Genomic DNA, 18,183 nt, shown 5'->3' with positions numbered 1-18,183 from the left:
CCGGATTTTCGCACAGGAGGGCTTGGTATTTGACCAATCGGGAGTTGGTCATCCATCTGGGTCCGTGGCTCTCGAGTAGGCCGCGGATGGTGTGGGGTGTGGTCACAAAAAGTGTTTGGCCGAATGTGAGTTTATTGGCCTCGTGTATCAGGAGACAAGCAGCCGCAATGCTGCGTAGGCAGCCCGGCCATCCTCGTGCCACGTTGTCCATGCTCTTGGAGAGGTATGCTACAGGGCGTTGCCAGGTACCGACCAGTTGGGTAAGGACTCCAAGTGCCAATCCCTTCTTTTCGTCGATGAACAAGTAGAACGGCTTAGTCACATCTGGCAGTCCGAGCGCTGGTGGGGACACAAGGGCCTCCTTGAGGTCCTGAAGGGCTTTCAGTTCGTGTTTCTCCCACTGGAGATTTTGGCCCTCGAGTTCAGGTCCTTTCAGTTTGGCGTACAAACTGTGGGTCAGGATCATGGAGGTGATACTCTCCACCAGAATGGATGTTCAAGTATCAAAAGGGGGGAATGAAGGAGTGGAACGCCGGTACTACCTGAATACTACTGAGCAACAGGACAACCTCATGTTTTGTGCCTACTGATGGACTTTTACTTATGCACTCTACCTCTGCTTTTGGCTGTTTGGCCACACCTTATTACTGCACTGGACATTTGTGCCTTATCCAGTTTTACTGTTTACTAACAAGACAAGTTTGCTGTTTACTAATGTACAGACAGAATGCAGGGCTATTAGATATATAGCTTGTAACAGTAGTTTGCAAGGCCTATACAAGACCAGCTTGCACGTAGCAACGCCATCTGAATAGGCGACCTTGGAGGGTGCTGACACCCCCCTGCATTCCTGAGCCGCACCTTATCTCCTGTGCTAGAAGGGAGCATTGTGTGTGTACAGAATAAGCTGCTAAGTTTCGTTTTTCTTGCCAGTATCATTTCAGTGTTATGACGTGTGTACGTACTGGGACTACAACTTTGTACTGTAAGAACTACAAATGTTTACTGCGCATGACAAGTATGACGTGTAAGGGGCCAAATGCGCAGGCCCAGTAGGGAAGTATAAATGTAAGCGTCAGATGATTTATGACACACAGTGTCCCGAGGCTACTCGGTGCTGTTCACTTGCTAGCAATAAAGTTGCCTTATTTGGAACCAAATTTGCCTTTCGTCTCCTGATTTCCCACCTGTTTTATAACCACTAGGCCACTCCTCCACTATTTGATTGGTTTGTTATATTTATATCCTATATAATAATTTGCACCGCCAACGTTCCATCGCTGTCTGGCTGTCTGGGTTCGTAACATCTCATGACGTCAGCCAGCCTCCAGCGTTCCATTCCCCCTCACTCCCCCACCCTCTCATCAAAACGTAATGACGTCAGAGAGCAGAACAGTGAGAGGGAAGGGTACGCTGGAGGCGAGCTGACGTCAGGATGTTACCAACGGAAGGGAAGCCAACCAGGCCAGCCAGAAAATGATGAGGTACAAAGGAAGAGAGAATTGCGGCACATTGAGGGCAGGGCAGAATCACGGGACATGGATGGGATGGGATGGGAGGAGAGGACAGGAGAGAAAAGAATTGCGGGACACGGATGGGAGGGCAGGAAAGAGGAGAATCGCTGGACATGGAGGGGAGGGAAGGGAAGAATCGCTGGACATGGAGGGGAGGGGGGAGGGCAGGGCAGGGGAGAGACAAAAAAATCACTTACAAGAGAGCCTTTCTAGGGCCCGTTTAATTGTTGAGGAAACGGGCTGGGTTCCACTAGTATCTATATATTTTTTCATTCTTTGTATATATATGTTGCATGTCATGGTTTTAAAATTATTTTAGTTTTATATGTTCAGATTAATATGGATGTATTTTAGTTTGATTATAGTCCCTGACATAGCCCATGAGTAGGCGAACACAGCCTGTGTTTGGCATTGTTGGATGGTTTATCTACTAAAAATATACTCTGGACTTTTATTTTGTCCTGATCTTTGTTTGTCTGCACATGGAAAGGGCAGAATTTTTGAGAAATAGTCTGTTGTTTTGGGGTTGATACATGTAGGGTGCCATTCTTTTTTCAAAAAATATATTTTTTTCACATTTTATTCCTTGTTGTTGTTAAAAAAAAAAATCTTCAAACTCCTTGTTGCCATGTCTTTCTCAGTAGTGTTCTCCAGAATTATTATAACTCCCTGACAAAGGCTATCATGTCAAAACATGTAAGGTTAGAGTTTAAGAGGAGAAGTTAACAAGATACATTAGGTCAATACCTAACATTATTAGCCCCTTAAGGGGATTTAAAGGGCTCTAATGCACCTTTTCTCGTCCTAATGCAGTAATATTTAGGTCATCATAGGTTACATAGGAAAGAGAAGCAAAACATGCTGTAAAGGGGTCCGCTTCCTCCACTCTGGGTTGGGGCCAGCAGCCCTGTTAGGCTCACAGGTTTCCAGAAAAGAACCAGACTGCCATATGGACTTAAGACCAAAGTGCTTTATTCTCAATTCAGTTCCACTCTCAAAATTGAAATGCAGTTCACAAACAGGGTTCAGGCTGGGTTCCAAACTCCAGTCAACATTCAGTTCCTTAACAGTTCAGGCCCACTTCCTTTGCAGTACCTTCCCCTCTCCCTCAGAAGGGCTCAGTCAAAGTTCAGCCTGCTGTTCTATACATTCCAATAATTCAACCCTTTCACAGTCTCTTCAAAGGAAACCACTACTTAATGCCCCTGTCCTCTTCACAGCACCCAGGAGCAGGGCCACCGAGAGACTGGGCCAGGCCCGGGACAAGGCCGCTCCCGGCCCCCCCACCCAAGGTCACCGGGCCCCCTCCACCCACCACCAGGCCCCCCTCCACCAGGCCCCTCTCTCCACCCCGGGCCCTCTGCACTGACCTTAAGCACCTCACCTTCGAAAGCGCAGCAACAAGCAGCGGTAGACCACTCCTTCCTTCTGTGTCCCGCCCTCGCGGAAGTTACGTCAGGCGAGGGCGGGACACGGAAGGAAAGAGTGGTCTGCTGCTGCTTGCTTCACTTTCGAAGGTGAGGCACTTAAGTTCAATGCCAGGGAGCGACGGAGGGCGGGTGAGCTAGACTGTGGCAGCGGCGCCAGGCCCCCCAGGAGGCCCGGGCCCGGGGAATTTTGTCCCCCCTGTCTCCCCCTCTCGGCGGCCCTGCCCAGGAGGACCCTGTACCAATCAGGGCTGGCAGCTCACAGCACCACATCCCTGTGGTCTCTCACACTGCCTTCATGTGCTGGACAGGGCTACATTTACATTCTCCCACTCCATGGCAGATTACTCTTCCCCCCCAGGGAAGTTCCAGTGGCAGGCCCTTCTTGTCCTCCACGGCAGCTTCTCTCTCACTCAGTTTCCTCTCCCTCCTGGTGGCTGGGAGCCACCCAGAAATCTCTCCCTCCTCTCACAGCTGGAGGAAATTATATACTAGCGATGCAGCTAAGGGACTGAGCTTCTACTACTACTACTATTTAACATTTCTAGAGCGCTACAAAGTGTACGCAGCGCTGTACAAACACAGAAGAAAGACAGTCCCTGCTCAAAGAGCTTACAATCTAATAGACAAAAAGTAAAGCATTTAAATTTAAAATATTTAAGCAGTCAAGCACAAGAGAACAGTCACAGAAGGACAGAAGATGTTGAAGGGTGGTCAGTGTGATTAGGTGTAACTCTGGTTGGAGTAGTGGGAGAAGGTGATAGGAGATATACTATAGGATGTCATTCTGAGGCCAGGCTAAGTCTAAAGCAGGAGAAGGTATTCTCTGCAGCCTATCTGTGAGATGGAAAATGCTCTCTGAAGCTGCTGCTATAAGTTGTTAGTTTTCTCTCCCTGAAAGAGATCCAAGCCACACCCACGAAGTTCAAACTGTCAGTGGGGAGGGTGAGGGGAGGAAATGGCAGTGCTTGATGAAAAAGAGAGCTTCACCTCCCCTTCTCCCTCTAGTGGGGAAGGGAGTAACTGGCTTCCCTAGCACTGAGCCACTGCTCCCCCTGGTGGGGTTGGAAATCCATTCCACCCTTTTGGGGCTACCCTCCCCTCTCCTGCTTGCAAGGGCTTCTGGGAACCGTAGTTCAGGGATTAGCTGCTTCTCTGTGGGGCCCGAAGTGCTAGCTTTGTCACAATGCAAATGAATATAAAACAGCTTATTACTATATAAAAACAGACCACGACTTGGATGATCACCGAGTGTACACCGCAAGGTGTATTATGGCCATTAAATAATGGTAAAATAACCTCTGCAAAGAGGTAGGGTTATTTTACTGTGCCAGGAGCATCAGGCCTTAAAGCTGTGGCCTGATGCTTCCGCATTGGAGCTTAAAGCGGATGGTGCTGTTCCTCCGTACCCTGATCACATCCTCTCACCTTCCTCAATCACACTAACCACCGCAATCAAACTCTACCCACCCCCTGATCAAATTCCACTCACCCCCTTCACTACCCAAATGACTCCCCCCCCCCCCCCCCTCGCCCCCATGGCCTATCGACTCTGTACCAGAGGTCCATTAGTCCTAGGGCAGGAGTGATCCCCAGTTGCTCCTATCCTGCCAGCTTTGTTTCCAAAATGGCACCCTTAGAGGTAGTCTCATGCTACTAACCCTAGGGAGCATGTTTCTTTATAAAGAAACATGACCATTAGTGGCCCACAAGCAGTGCTATTCATTTACCATGGGAGTCAAATACTGCAGATTCCTGACTCCCATGGTAAATCAAAGAGTGATAAAAGTATGTTTTTTTCTGCACCTCGATAACTTTCACCCTTAAATAGATAATCTGAACTTCTTTGGATTGGCCACTTTTTAAAATGATTTAGTTATCTTATGTGAATAAAATGTTTAAAACAAAGCTACCACTAGTTCCATTTTCCACTGCTTTATCCTTCAGGGTTTGCTGAACTTTGCCTTCAACCTATATGGTTAATCAAATAATAAGTAATTAAATATATTTTAAATTAAACATAGTTTTGGCTATTTTAATGTGTATGTTAAACACTCCAGGTTATTTGTATTAGCTTGCCAATTTTCCTAGCACAAGTTCCATTGACGGCCTTTCAGAGGGGGGGTCTGGATCTGCAGCTGTTGCGGTTGGAGACCTCGGATTTTGGGAGGCTTCTTTTGGCACCTGACTTGCGCGACAGATGAAGTTTGAACAGGGTTGGAGACATGATGGTGGGAAGGTTTAGACCACTTGGCATGGAATGACCCTTTTTCCTTTTCAGCTAGCTTTGGAATGCTCTACCTATCTGTACCATTAATGGCCTTCTGCCCTTCAGAAAAGCACTGAAGACCCATCTCTTCAAGATAGCCTATCCTAACGATTCAACCTAACCAAAACTTGCCCACATGATTCTTATTGACAACTGTTATACATTGACCATGTTTCCCATTATCCTTTTTGCTACCTCTCTATCTTCCTACGCCTACCTCCCAACGCTCATTTCCTTCTGCACCCAATCCCTCCCATGCTCAATTTACTTATCCGTTAACCCCATTATTTTTGCTTTTACTACAAACTGTATATTCTTCTTATGACTTTGTAATTTCTTTATATTGTTACTATGTAAGCCGCATTGAGCCTGCCATGTGTGGGAAAGCGTGGGGTACAAATGTAATAAATAAATAAACTATAGAAGCTTCACTTTTTTGTTCTTTTTCTAGGCCATCAATGTGGCCATCAAAAGTAAAATTCCCTGTGTAGTGGTAGAGGGATCAGGACAGACAGCTGATGTCATTGCAAGTCTTGTGGAGGCTGAAGGTTCTTCAGTGGCCTCTTCCACTATTAAAGAGAAGTTGGTGAGATACTTACCACGTACAGTGTCTCGAATGACAGAAGAAGAGACAGAAAGCTGGATACGATGGGTATGTTATATAATGTAATTTTATGTTTATTGTCATAAGGGTATAGTTACTAATGTGGGATACTGTTTTGTTTTGCTGATATATGAAATATATAAAAAGTAGAAAAATCTAATCACTTAAAAACACTGCTAAGAGTCAGACATAGCTGGCTGTGAGGAGAAGAAAAGTGACTTTAAAAATGCAGAAAATGTCTGGTGAGGTTGCTAATGTTTGTCGCTGCAGGGCTCTTTACACAGATGGAGAGGAACAGATAGACCTGAATCTATCCAAACAAATTAGGACTAGGGGGCACAAAATGAAGCTAGAAAGTAGTAAATTTAAAATGAATCAGAGAACATATTTCTTCACTCAACGTGTAATTAAATTCTGTGGTAAAAGCAGTTAGCGGAGAGGGGTTTAAAAAAGGTTTGGATAGCTTCCTAAAAGTCCATAAGCCATTATTAAAATGGACTTCGGAATATCCACTGCTTATTTCTAGGATAAGCAGCATAAAATGTATTGTACTGTTTTGGGATGTTGCCAGGTACTTGTGATCTGGATTGGCCACTGTTGGGAACAGGCTTGATGGACCTTCTTTCTGTCCCAGTATTGAAACACGTATGTACTTACAGTCATCCTTTCTATCTATCATATCCTCAATCTTTCACTTTCCACTGCAAATGTTCCTGATTCCTTCAAACATGCCATACTTACACCACTCCTCAAAAAAACTTTATTGGACCCATAGGCGGTCGGTGGCCCAACTGTTAGGGGTGGGGCCAGGGGTGGAGGGTAAATCCATAATTGTCTGATAACACACAGAAAAAATAAATAAATAAAAATAAAAGTCACAATTAATACCTTTTATTAAATTTAGATATTAGCTATGTATCATATGTCAAAGAATAAAGTGGTTGCTCAACCTTTCTTCTTCATTTCTTGCCTTACATCCGTAAGTAAAAGCTGGGTCCTCTGCAGACTTGACTGTCCAGTGGATCCAGCTTCTGCCTATTTTCTCCATTGATGTGCAGGTTTTCTCCCTTTTCCCTCATCTCATCTCCTTCCTCTGTCTTCCCTCCCCTCCATGCATGTCCAGAATGTCTCCCCTTCATTCATGTGCATCTCCTTCCTGTCTTCCCGTCTCGCCATCCATGTCCAGCAACCCTCTTCTCCCCTCTAGCCACCCATGTCCAGCAACCCTCCTCTCTCTCCCCTGCCCTCCCCTCTAGCCACCCATGTCCAGCAACCCTCCTCTCTCTCCCCTGCCCTCCCCTCCATCCACCCATGTCCAGCAACCCTCCTCTCCCCTCTAGCCACCCACCCATGTCCAGCAACTCTACTCTCCCCTCCATCCACCTATGTCCAGCAAATCTCCTCTCCCCTGACCTCCCCTCCACCCATGTCCAGCAACCCTCCTCTCCCCTCTAGCCACGCACCCATGTCCAACAACTCTACTCTCCCCTCCATCCACCTATGTCCAGCAAATCTCCTCTCCCCTGACCTCCCCTCCACCCATGTCCAGCAACCCTCCTCTCTCCCCTGCCATCCCCTCTATCCACCCATTCCAGCAACCCTCCTCTCCCCTGCCCTCCATGTATATCCAGCAATTGAATTCCCTTCTGTCCCCTGCCCCCCTCCATCCATACCCAGCGCGATTCTCCTCTCCCCTTTCCCTCCCCTTGTTTACCTTGGGGTTATCTTTGATTCTTCTCTCTCTTTCTCTGCATATATCCAACATACTGCTAAAACCTGTCGTTTCTTTCTCTATAGTATCACCAAAATTCGTCCTTTCAGTTTCTGAGCACACTGCCAAAACCCTTATCCACACTCTTATCATCTCTCACTTAGACTATTGCAACTTACTTCTCATAAGTCTCCCACTAAGCCATCTATCTCCCCTTCAATCTGTTCAACATTCTGCTGCACGCCTTATATTCCGCCAGTGTTGCTATGCTCATATTAGCTCTTTCCTCGCGTAACTTCATTGGCTCCCTATCCATTTCTGCATACAGTTCAAACTCCTCTTACTGACTTACAAGTGCATTCACTCTGCAGCTCCTCAGTACCTCTCCACTCTTATCTCTCCTTACATTCTTCTCCAGGAACTCTGTTAATTGGGTAAATCTATCTTATCTGAACCCTTCTCCTCCACTGCCAACTCCAGACTCCATTCCTTTTATCTTGCTGCACCATATGCCTGGAATAGACTTCTTTAGCCAGTACGTCAAGCTCCATCTCTGGCCATCTTCAAATCTAGGTAATTAATTTCCAGATTATTGTATATGTATTGTATAAATATAACATAGTAACATAGTAGATGATGGCAGAAAAAGACCTGCACGGTCCATCCAGTCTGCCCAACAACACAAACTCATATGTGCTACCTTGATTTGTACCTGTCCTCTTCAGGGCACAGACCGTATAAGTCTGCCCAGCATTATCCCCGCCTCCAAACCACCAGCCCCGCCTCCCACCACCAGCTCTGGCACAGACTGTATATGTCTGCCCAGCACTATCCCCGCCTCCCAACCACCAGTCCCGCCTCCCACCACCGGCTCTGGCACAGACCGTATAAGTTTGCCCAGCACTATCCCCGCCTCCCAACCACCAGCCCCGCCTCCCACCACCGGCTCTGCCACCCAATCTCGGCTAAGCTCCTGAGGATCCATTCCTTCTGAACAGGATTCCTGTATGTTTATCCCACGCATGTTTGAATTCCGTTACCATTTTCATTTCCACCATCTCCCACGGAAGGGCATTCCAAGCATCCACCACTCTCTCTGTGAAGAAATACTTCCTGACTTTTTTTTTGCGTCTGCCCCCCTTCAATCTCATTTCATGTCCTCTTGTTCTACCGCCTTCCCCTCTCTGGAAAAGGTTCGTTTGCGGATTAATACCTTTCAAATATTTGAACGTCTGTATCATATCTCCCCTGTTTCTCCTTTCCTCCAGGGTATACATGTTCAGGTCAACAAGTCTCTCCTCATACTTTTTATTTTATTTATTTTATTTATTTGTAGCATTTGTATCCCACATTTTCCCACCTATTTGCAGGCTCAATGTGGCTTACATTTGCCGTTATGGCGATTGCCATTTCCGGACTTTAGATATGCACATGATTTTGCAATCAAGTGCGTACATACATGGTAGAAGAATACATTGTGGTCTTGTGTAGGTGTCGGCTTTATGAAGTTGCTCAGGTGATGGTATTATGGTGAGAGTATTAGTGTTGGGCAGTGGTTATGTCGTTTCGGTCTTATTCTTCGTTGTTGTTGTTTAGAAGTTAGGATGATTGTTTGTTGTATGCTTTTTTGAATAGGTCTGTTTTCAGTAGTTTACAAAAGATGGTTAGATCTTGCGTTGTCTTTATGGTCTTCGGGAGCGCGTTCCATAGCTGTGTGCAAATATAGGAGAAGCTGGTTGCGTAGGTGGACTTATATTTTAATCCTTTGCAGTTGGGGTAATGGAGGTTGAGGAATGTACATGCTGACCTTTTAGCATTCCTAGCAGGTAGGTCTATGAGGTCTGACATGTAGGCCGGAGCTTCTCCATGTATAATTTTATGGCCCATGGTGCATATTTTGAACGCAATTTGTTCCTTTAGTGGAAGCCAGTGTAGTTTCTCTCTTAGCGGTTTGGCGCTTTCGTATTTTGCTTTCCCGAATATAAGTCTGGCTGCTGTATTTTGGGCTGTCTGAAGCTTCTTAATGACTTGTTCTTTACAACCCGCATATATTGCGTTGCAGTAGTCTAGGTGGCTTAACACCATTGACTGTACTAGGCAGCGGAATGTGTCTCTTGGGAAGTAGGGTTTGATTCTTTTAAGTTTCCACATGGTGTAGAACATTTTCTTTGTTGTATTTTTCGCATGGTCTTCTAGTGTGAGGTTTCGATCAATCGTTACTCCCAGGATTTTCAAGCTATCGGAGACCGTAAGAGTGTAGTCTGGGGTGTATATAGTATTGTTTTTGTTTGAGTTGTATTGTGAGGATAGGATGAGACACTGTGTCTTTTCTGTGTTTAGTTTCAGTTGAAATGCATCCGCCCATGAATTCATTATTTGGAGGCTATGTTGGATTTCTTTTGCAATTTCTGTTAGGTCATGCTTGAACGGGATGTATATCGTGACATCATCTGCATAAATGTATGGATTGAGACCTTGGTTGGATAGCGATTTAGCTAGAGGTGTCATCATTAGGTTGAATAAGGTTGATGACAGCGGTGATCCTTGTGGAACACCACATTCTGGTGTCCATGGTACTGAAGTTTTTGATTTTGAGATCACTTGGTAGGTTCTAGCTTTTAGGAATCCTTGGAACCACTTTAGTACGTTTCCTCCAATCCCGAAGTAGTCTAAGATGTTCGAGAGTATTTGGTGGCTAACCATGTCAAATGCGCTGGACATGTCGAATTGGAGGCGTATCCTGTTGCTATTAGTTGTTTGAATTTAGTTATGAGAGTGGTTATCACTGTTTCTGTACTATGGTTGGATCTGAATCCTGACTGTGATTCATGCAGTATTGTGAATTTGTCTAAGTAGTTGGTAAGTTGTTGTGTTACCATACTTTCCATTGTTTTGACAATTAGGGGGATGGATGCCACTGGTCGATAGTTGGTCGTGTCGTTTAGTTTTTTCTTTAGGTCTTTGGGTATCGGTGTGAGTAATATGTTTCCTTTGTCTTTGGGGAAGAGTCCGTGTTGTAGCATGTAGTTCAGGTATGTAGTAAGTTCTGTTATGAAGCGTTTGGGGGCAGACCTTACTAGATAACTGGGACAGGTGTCCAATTTGGAGTGGGTTTTGGAAAATTTGTTGATTGCTTGAGAAATAGTGTTTTTGGTTAATAAATTGAAGCTGTTCCAAATTTGATCCACTGGGTATTCACCGGGGGTTGAGTCTATGCAGTCCATAAATTTTTCGTGGTCAGTGGTGTTAAGTGGTAACGTGGACCGTAATTTTATGATTTTCTCGTTGAAGTACTTGGCAAGATCGTCTGCCGTTGGGATGTCTGTGCGTCTTGTAACGCAAATTCAATACCATTCTCATAGCTTTTCTTTGCACTGCTTCCATTTTATTAACATCCTTTGCAAGATACGGCCTCCAAAACTGAACACAATACTCCAGATGGGGCCTCACCAATGTCTTATACAGGGGTATTAAAACCTCTTTTCTTCTGCTGGTCACACCTCTCTCTATACAGCATAGCAATCTTCTAGCTACGGCCACCGATTTGTCACACTGTTTTGTCGCCTTCAGGTCCTCAGATACTATCACCCCATGATCCCTCTCCCCGTCCGTACCTATCAGACGCTCCCCGCCTAACACATACGTCTCCCTTGGATTTCTACTCCCTAAATGCATCACTTTGCATTTCTTCGCATTGAATTTTAATTGCTAAACGTTAGACCATTCTTCTAGCTTCCACAGATCTTTTTTCGTGTTTTCCACTCCCTTCGGGGTGTCCACTCTGTTGCAAATCTTGGTGTCATCCGCAAAAAGGCAAACTACCTTGTAACCCTTCGGCAATGTCACTCACAAATATATTGAATAGAATCGGCCACAGCACCGATCCCTGAAGCACTCCACTACTCACCTTTCCCTCCTCTGAGCGAACTCTATTTACCACCACCCTCTGGCGTTCCTAATCCAGTTCACCACTTCGGGTCCTATCTTTAGCCTGTGTAGTTTATTCAGGAGCCTCCTGTGGGGAACCATGTCAAAAGCTTTGCTGAAATCTAAGTAGATTGCGTCCATAGCACGTCCTTGATTTAATTCTCCGGTCACCCAGTCAAAGAATTCAATGAGATTCGTTTGGCACGATTTCCCTTTGGTGAAACCATGTTGTCTCGGATCTTGCAACTTATTTGCTTCTAGGAAATTCACTATCCTTTCCTTCAGCATCGCTTCCAATACTTTTCCAATAATCGAAGTGAGGCTTACCGGCTTGTAGTTTCCGGCTTCTTCCCTATCACCACTTTTGTGAAGAGGGGCCACCTCCGCCATTCTCCAATCCCACGGAACCTGTCCCGTCTCCAAGGATTTATTAAACAAATTTTTTTTTATTTTTATTTAACAAGAAGTCTTTATTGAAAAAATGAAAAAAACCCTGTGCAACAGTTGACAACAACAACGATACCAAGAGAAAAATATCATTCTCTACTTTTCACATCAAGTAACATTCAACTAACAGGGTTTACAGCTAAAAACAGCTTATATCTGGACTTCACTTTTTATTCCCATTTTTCCCCAAAGAGATCACAAAGAAGTGATAAAAAAAAAAAAAAACCCACGAAACCCACCCTAATAACCCGGTACATTACCCAGCATGTAAAATAAAGAAAAAACAATGTCACTCATATTCAACAATCAGATTATTAACACCAACCCCATCTATGGTCCCAAGCCCAAGGGGGCCCATATTCTTTCCCATTTTGCCATTTGTTTGCGTTCCTTCACTAATAGTCTCTCTTTTTCTGCAATATTTCCAAGGAAAGTTTTCCACCTAATTATGGAGGGACAGTTTCGCTGTTTGTGCAATTATCAATCTGCCTGCACACAAACAATGCTTAGTTAAGATCTTACCCTCCTCTTTGAGGCCCAGAATATTTTTATGAAATAAATACACGGCAGGGTCCCATGGTATAGCAACTCCTACCCACTGTTGCATCCTCACTTGAATAGCTCTCCAAAATGCTCCCACCTTTCTGCAGGTCCACCATATATGGCCCATGGTGCCCAATTGACCACATTCTCTCCAACAGTTCTGGGATATTGTTTTAAACATGTGATGCAATCTTACTGGGGTTAGATACCATCGATATAATATTTTTGTGGCATTCTCTTGAATATTGATGGCTGGGGAGATCTTAGTAGATCCTCTTTCAAATCTCTGCCATTCCGCCTCTGTGTACGTTACTCCTAGTTCCTTTTCCCACTGGTCTCGATGTCTAGAGTTCTGTGGAAGTGCATCCCTCAAATATCCATACAGCAAGGAAATTAGACCCCTTGTTCCCTGTTCTCTTACACAAAGCTCCTCTAAGAACGTGACCTCTTCAAATAGATTAGCTCTTAACCCAGGGGAGTGTAAAAAGTGGATTAGTTGTGTGTATGCATATTGATCCTTCTGAGGGAGATGGTAAGTTTCAGCTAACTCTGAGAATGTGACAAAGCTCTCTCCACTCAGTAATTGTCCCCAAAGCTCGAGACCACTCCGCGCCCATTTAGTGAACGTCGAGGATTCACATCCCAGAGGGAAAGTCAAATTGTATGCTATAGGAGACAGCTTAGAGTTGTAAATTTTCCTTTTACGTTCCATTTTATCCCAACATGAGTGTATAACGGATAACAGGGCTCACCCATGCACCCAACTTTCTATGTTTAGGTGGTAGCCAAAGCAGATGGCCTAATTTTAATGGGCTGCGAAGTAAATGCTGCTCCGCCTTTATCCAAAGCTTATGAGAGGTCTCCTGGAACCATTCTATCGCCGCTTTGACCTGGGATGCCCTATGATAAAATTCCAAATGAGGAACTCCCAGGCCCCCCTTAGATTTACGGGCCATATATGTCACATTAGAGTGAATCCTCGGCGTTTTCCCTTGCCAAATAAACTTTGTTAAACGGTTCTGCACTCGTTGAAGCAAGTGTTCTTCTATTGGCAGTGGTATCGATTGAAAAAGATATAATAATCGCGGCAAAATGTTCATTTTTACCCTGGCTATCCTGCCAAACCAGGACAGTCCAAGCGGTTCCCATCTATCCAAATCTGTCTTGAGCTCAGTCACTAAGGGATTATAATTCACCTCACTTAGGCGGTGCAAATTACTAATGAGAAAGACTCCCAGATATCTAATGCCATCAGTCACCCACCTCAAGGGGAACAACCTTTGACAGGTCTGATATATTTGCGTTTCCATTCCCTGTGCTAATGCTTCCGTCTTAGTGTAGTTAATTTTGAAACCAGAAACCCTGCTATAGTCCTCCATAGTCTGAAATAGCTTTGGAAGGGAATCCAAAGGAGATGTGATTGTCAACAGAACATCATCGGCAAAAAGCGCAACTTTGGATTCCCAATCTCCTACCTTCACACCCGTAATTCCCGGGTCGTTTCTAATTACCCACGCCAGGGGCTCCATCACCATAGCAAACAAAAGGGGCGACAATGGACATCCCTGGCGTGTACCTCTTTGTAAATCAAAAAGGGGGGAGACCTGTCCATTGATCTTTAAACAGGCTTTAGGTCTGGTATAGAATTCCCTGATCCAACCCATAAAATGAGCGCCAATACCAAAACGCTGCATCTGGGTGAATGATAGATGGTAAAACTATGGATAACCTAGTGGCCAGCACCTTTGCCAGGATACGCACATCAACATTTAAAATTGAGATTGGCCTGTAGGAGGAGCATTTGGTCACATCTTTGTTGGGTTTAGGGATGACAGCAATCCATGCCTCTCGCATAGTTTCTGGCATACTTTCCCCTGTTCTTATGGAATTGAGCACTTCTGCTAATAAAGGTGCCAGGTATGAAGCAAATCTTTTATAAAATTCACTTGTATACCCGTCTAACCCGGGCGCTTTACCAGTTTTTAGGGATTTAATAGCTGTAAGCACTTCCTTTGCCTCAATAGGAGCGTCTAGCACTGCCTTATGTTCTGGAGTAATACTGGGCAGATCTAGTTTCTCTAAGTACGATCGTACTTCCCCCTCCTGGATCGAGTCATCCTTAGAGTACAATGCCTCGTAATATTGGCTAAATCGATTTCTAATCTCTTGCGACTGTCGGAGTCTTTCTCCTTGTTGCCCCTTAATACAAAAAATGGTACGCTCTATCCGAAGCTTTCGTAATTTAAGCGCTAGCTGTCTACTAGTCTTATTTTTCTTTGTGTAATTATGAAGCTTTAATTTTGCATTAAGGAAGTCTAGCTCCTGGCCTAGTAGTGCATCTAATTGTATCCTCTTAGCTTGTAAGGCTCGGTAGTATCTAAGAGAGCCGGTACTTTTATGTTTTAATTCCAGTTCCCCAATCTGGCTTCTCAACTAGTTTAATTCGCTCTCTCTTTTCCGTTTAAGTCGTCCTGCCACCGTCATGAAATGGCCTCGGGGAAACTGCCTTAAGCGCATCCCAGATTATTGCTACAGGAGGTCCTGAGTGTAAGTTAAATGACAAATATTCCTCAAGTACTTTAACATAGTCACTACATGCCTCCTCTTGTTTTAGGATCAGATTGTTAAAAGTCCAAGTACCTCCCCTTTTCTCCATCAGGTGACTATCCCACTGCAACATACAAGGAGCATGATCAGAGAGGGTAATATTCCCAATTTGGGCCTTCCCAAGCTGAGTTCCTATTAGTTTATCTGTAAGAATGTAATCTATTCGGGAGTATGTCCGATGAACTTGAGAATAAAAGGAGTAGTCACGTTCTCCGGGGTGGCTATCCCTCCAGGGATCATTAAGCCCCATATCTTTCACAAAAGTGGTAAAATGTTTAGCAAGTACCTTATCATTCTTAGTGAGAGAGCCGGATCGATCTAAGTCTGGGTGTAACGTAGCATTAAAGTCGCCACCTAATATCACAGACCCTCCTATCATTGCTAACAATGTTCGCTTTAGCAACTGAAAGAAGGAGTGTTGCTCCGAGTTAGGGCCATAAATAGATCCGAACGTGACCTCCCTATTTTCTATAGTACCTCTGATCAAAACATATCGTCCCTTTGAGTCCCGTTTCACTTGGTGGACCTGCAGGGGAAGATTATTATGAAAAAGTAGAGCTACCCCTCTCTGTTTCTTATTAGAGGTATCAGATGCAAAGTATATTTTGGAGTACTGAGGATGTCTAAACAGACTTTCATGAGCCCTCTTCAAATGTGTTTCCAGTAACATTATGACATGCGGCTTCAATCTCATAAGCTCTTGCCACACTAGGTGGCGCTTTCTCGGAGCATTAAGGCCCCTCACGTTAAGGGTTACAATGTGTACCTTATGTACCATTAGGGTTGTGTCGACCTAATCTCAGTCGTAAGCATGAATGCTGTATTTGAGTAAGGTACTCCCCGTAACCTCCCACCCCCACCCTCCCCTTCCCACCCCCCTTCCAAGAAGTCCCACCAAACGAGGAAAGACAAGGAGAGAGCCAAAACCAGGCTCCTCTCTTGCCTTTAACCCCCAGCAAGGTCAACAAACCCATCTACAACCCCCAGCCCCAACCCCCCACCTCTCTCCTCTCTTTTGTAATACACAGATATTGACTATATCTTCCTCTAGTGGTTTCTCATATAAACACATTAGCGCAGTTACAGAACACTACCAGTTCTATAGGTCAACTCCGTTTCAGCATAGATCATGTGACCGATTTAGATGTCGACAATCGGGGTTTCTTGGCTTTATTGAAGACCTGCTGCCATTGCCGCACTTTATCTCGTGTTGTCGCGGGTGTTGTCGTGGGTGCATGCTCCGTCTCCACATCCATCAGCCCCGCCTTTTGCAGTCGTTGTCGAGCCATATCCACAGTTCGGACTTTATGAAGGTGGCCTGCTATGGTGAAGCATAGTGAAAACGGGAACGCCCATCGATACTTAATATTATGTTTCCCCAGGATCTCCAAGATAGGTTTCATGGTTCGCCTTTGTTGTAAAGTATAGGCCGAGATGTCTTGATAAATAGTCACTGCATTCTCTTTAAATTGTAGGTCCTTCTTTTGTCTTGATAAAGCAAGCACGTTTTCCTTCTCAGCATACTTCCAAAAACGTACGACAATATCCCGTGGTTTATTAGCCAACGGTTTTCCCAGAGCTCTGTGGGCCCGTTCGATTTCTGGGAGTGTTGTGTCTGGGCCTGCATCCAGTAATTGTGCGCACAGTTCATTTATTATTTTGAGTACGTTCTCTTGTTCACCCGCCTCCGGAATTCCCCGGAAGCGTAAGTTATTTCTCCTTCCCCGATTTTCAATATCGTCCATTTTATATTGTAATTCCTCTAGTTGGGTAAAAAAGCCCTCTTCACGCTGTTTTACTTGCACCAACACTTCCTCCTGTTCCTCAGCTTGGCCCTCGAGCTCTTCTAGCCGGGTCCTGACCTCTTTAATCTCACCTCTCAAATTGTCTATACTTTCCACAATTTCCGATTTCATATGAGCCAGGTCTTTCCGGAGATCTTTGAGTATTTTAGCAAATTGCGAGTCTCGAACGTGGGCTGCTTCGTCGTCAGAGCGTACCGATTCGGAGTCCGACACAGCCTCATGCTGCGGAGAAATATGGCGCCCGATTATCTTGCTCACCCTTTGGCTGCTCCGCGCACCGCTCTTAGAGTCTGATACTTTTGATTTCTGCGACATCGTGACTTATCACTACATCCACTAGATTTAAGCTTGCTATCGCTAGCTTTTCTGTCGATCTGTGCCGCTATGTTCGCTGTTTTAACGAGAGAAGCCCGGGAGCTTCGAGCCTAGGCTGCCATCGAGGGAGATGACGTCACCGGAAGTCTATTAAACAAATCTTTAAGAGGACCCACCAGAACCTCTCTGAGCTCCCTCAATATCCTGGGGTGGATCCCTTCCGGTCCCACTGCTTTGTCCACCTTTAGATTTTTAAGTTGTTCATACACACTCTCTTCCGTGAAACGGTGCTATATCCACTCCATTCTCACATGTACTTTTGCCAGTCCATCGCGGTCCTGCTCCAGGATTTTCTTCTGTGAAAACAGAACAAAAGTATCTATTTAGCAAATTTGCTTTTTCTTCATCATTATCTACATAACGGTTCGCAGCATCTTTCAGCCTCACAATTCCCTTTTTAGTCTTCCTCCTTTCACTAATATACCTGAAGAAATTTTTGTCACTTCTTTGTTCCCAAGGCAGTGAACTGGCTTGTAGAAAAAGGGCCTCTCTAATCATTTCTTTTCTGTATTTCAGACTTGCAATAAAGCCTCTGCTTGAGCCACTATTTTACTTGTCTCTAGAATAAACTTTTATTTCACTTCTAAGTAGTAAATACTATTTGTCTTACTAGTGGAAGAAATACAGGAACATGAGTGCGTAGTCAGCTGGGGTAAGTGCGTGGGTTGAATGTCTAATGTGTGATAATCATAATCAGACTCCACACACTACATTTTTTAAGCTCCAATTCTACAAATGTTTCAACAATATAAGCATATTTTTGCTTGTTCTCTCTTTTCAGAAATGGCCTTTTTGTGCATCTTTTATTTTTTTGTTGCATTCTCAAGAGTGAATCATAGAAACATAGAAAAATGTAAGCAGATAAAGATCCAGGCTGCCCATCCATGCCATCTATTCTCCCTATCACTCCCGTAGAGATTCTATGTACTTCTCCCATGCCCTCTTGAATTCAGA

At 44.6% G+C, this 18,183-nt stretch overlaps 1 protein-coding gene across 1 annotated transcript in view; it reads left to right on the top strand.

Annotated features, from left to right (window-relative positions):
* The window catches only part of TRPM8 (transient receptor potential cation channel subfamily M member 8), a 1,843,971-nt gene that overhangs the window by 771,843 nt on the left and 1,053,945 nt on the right, over positions 1-18,183 (top strand). The window contains 1 exon segment of the mRNA XM_030210821.1: positions 5,662-5,862. Within this exon segment, the coding sequence (XP_030066681.1) occupies positions 5,662-5,862 (201 nt within the window).

Source organism: Microcaecilia unicolor, chromosome 7, assembly GCF_901765095.1.
Source record: "Microcaecilia unicolor chromosome 7, aMicUni1.1, whole genome shotgun sequence".
NCBI classification, from domain to species: domain Eukaryota; kingdom Metazoa; phylum Chordata; class Amphibia; order Gymnophiona; family Siphonopidae; genus Microcaecilia; species Microcaecilia unicolor.
The sequence above is the reverse complement of the archived record's forward strand: the minus strand, read 5'-3'. Positions and strand labels throughout refer to the sequence as shown.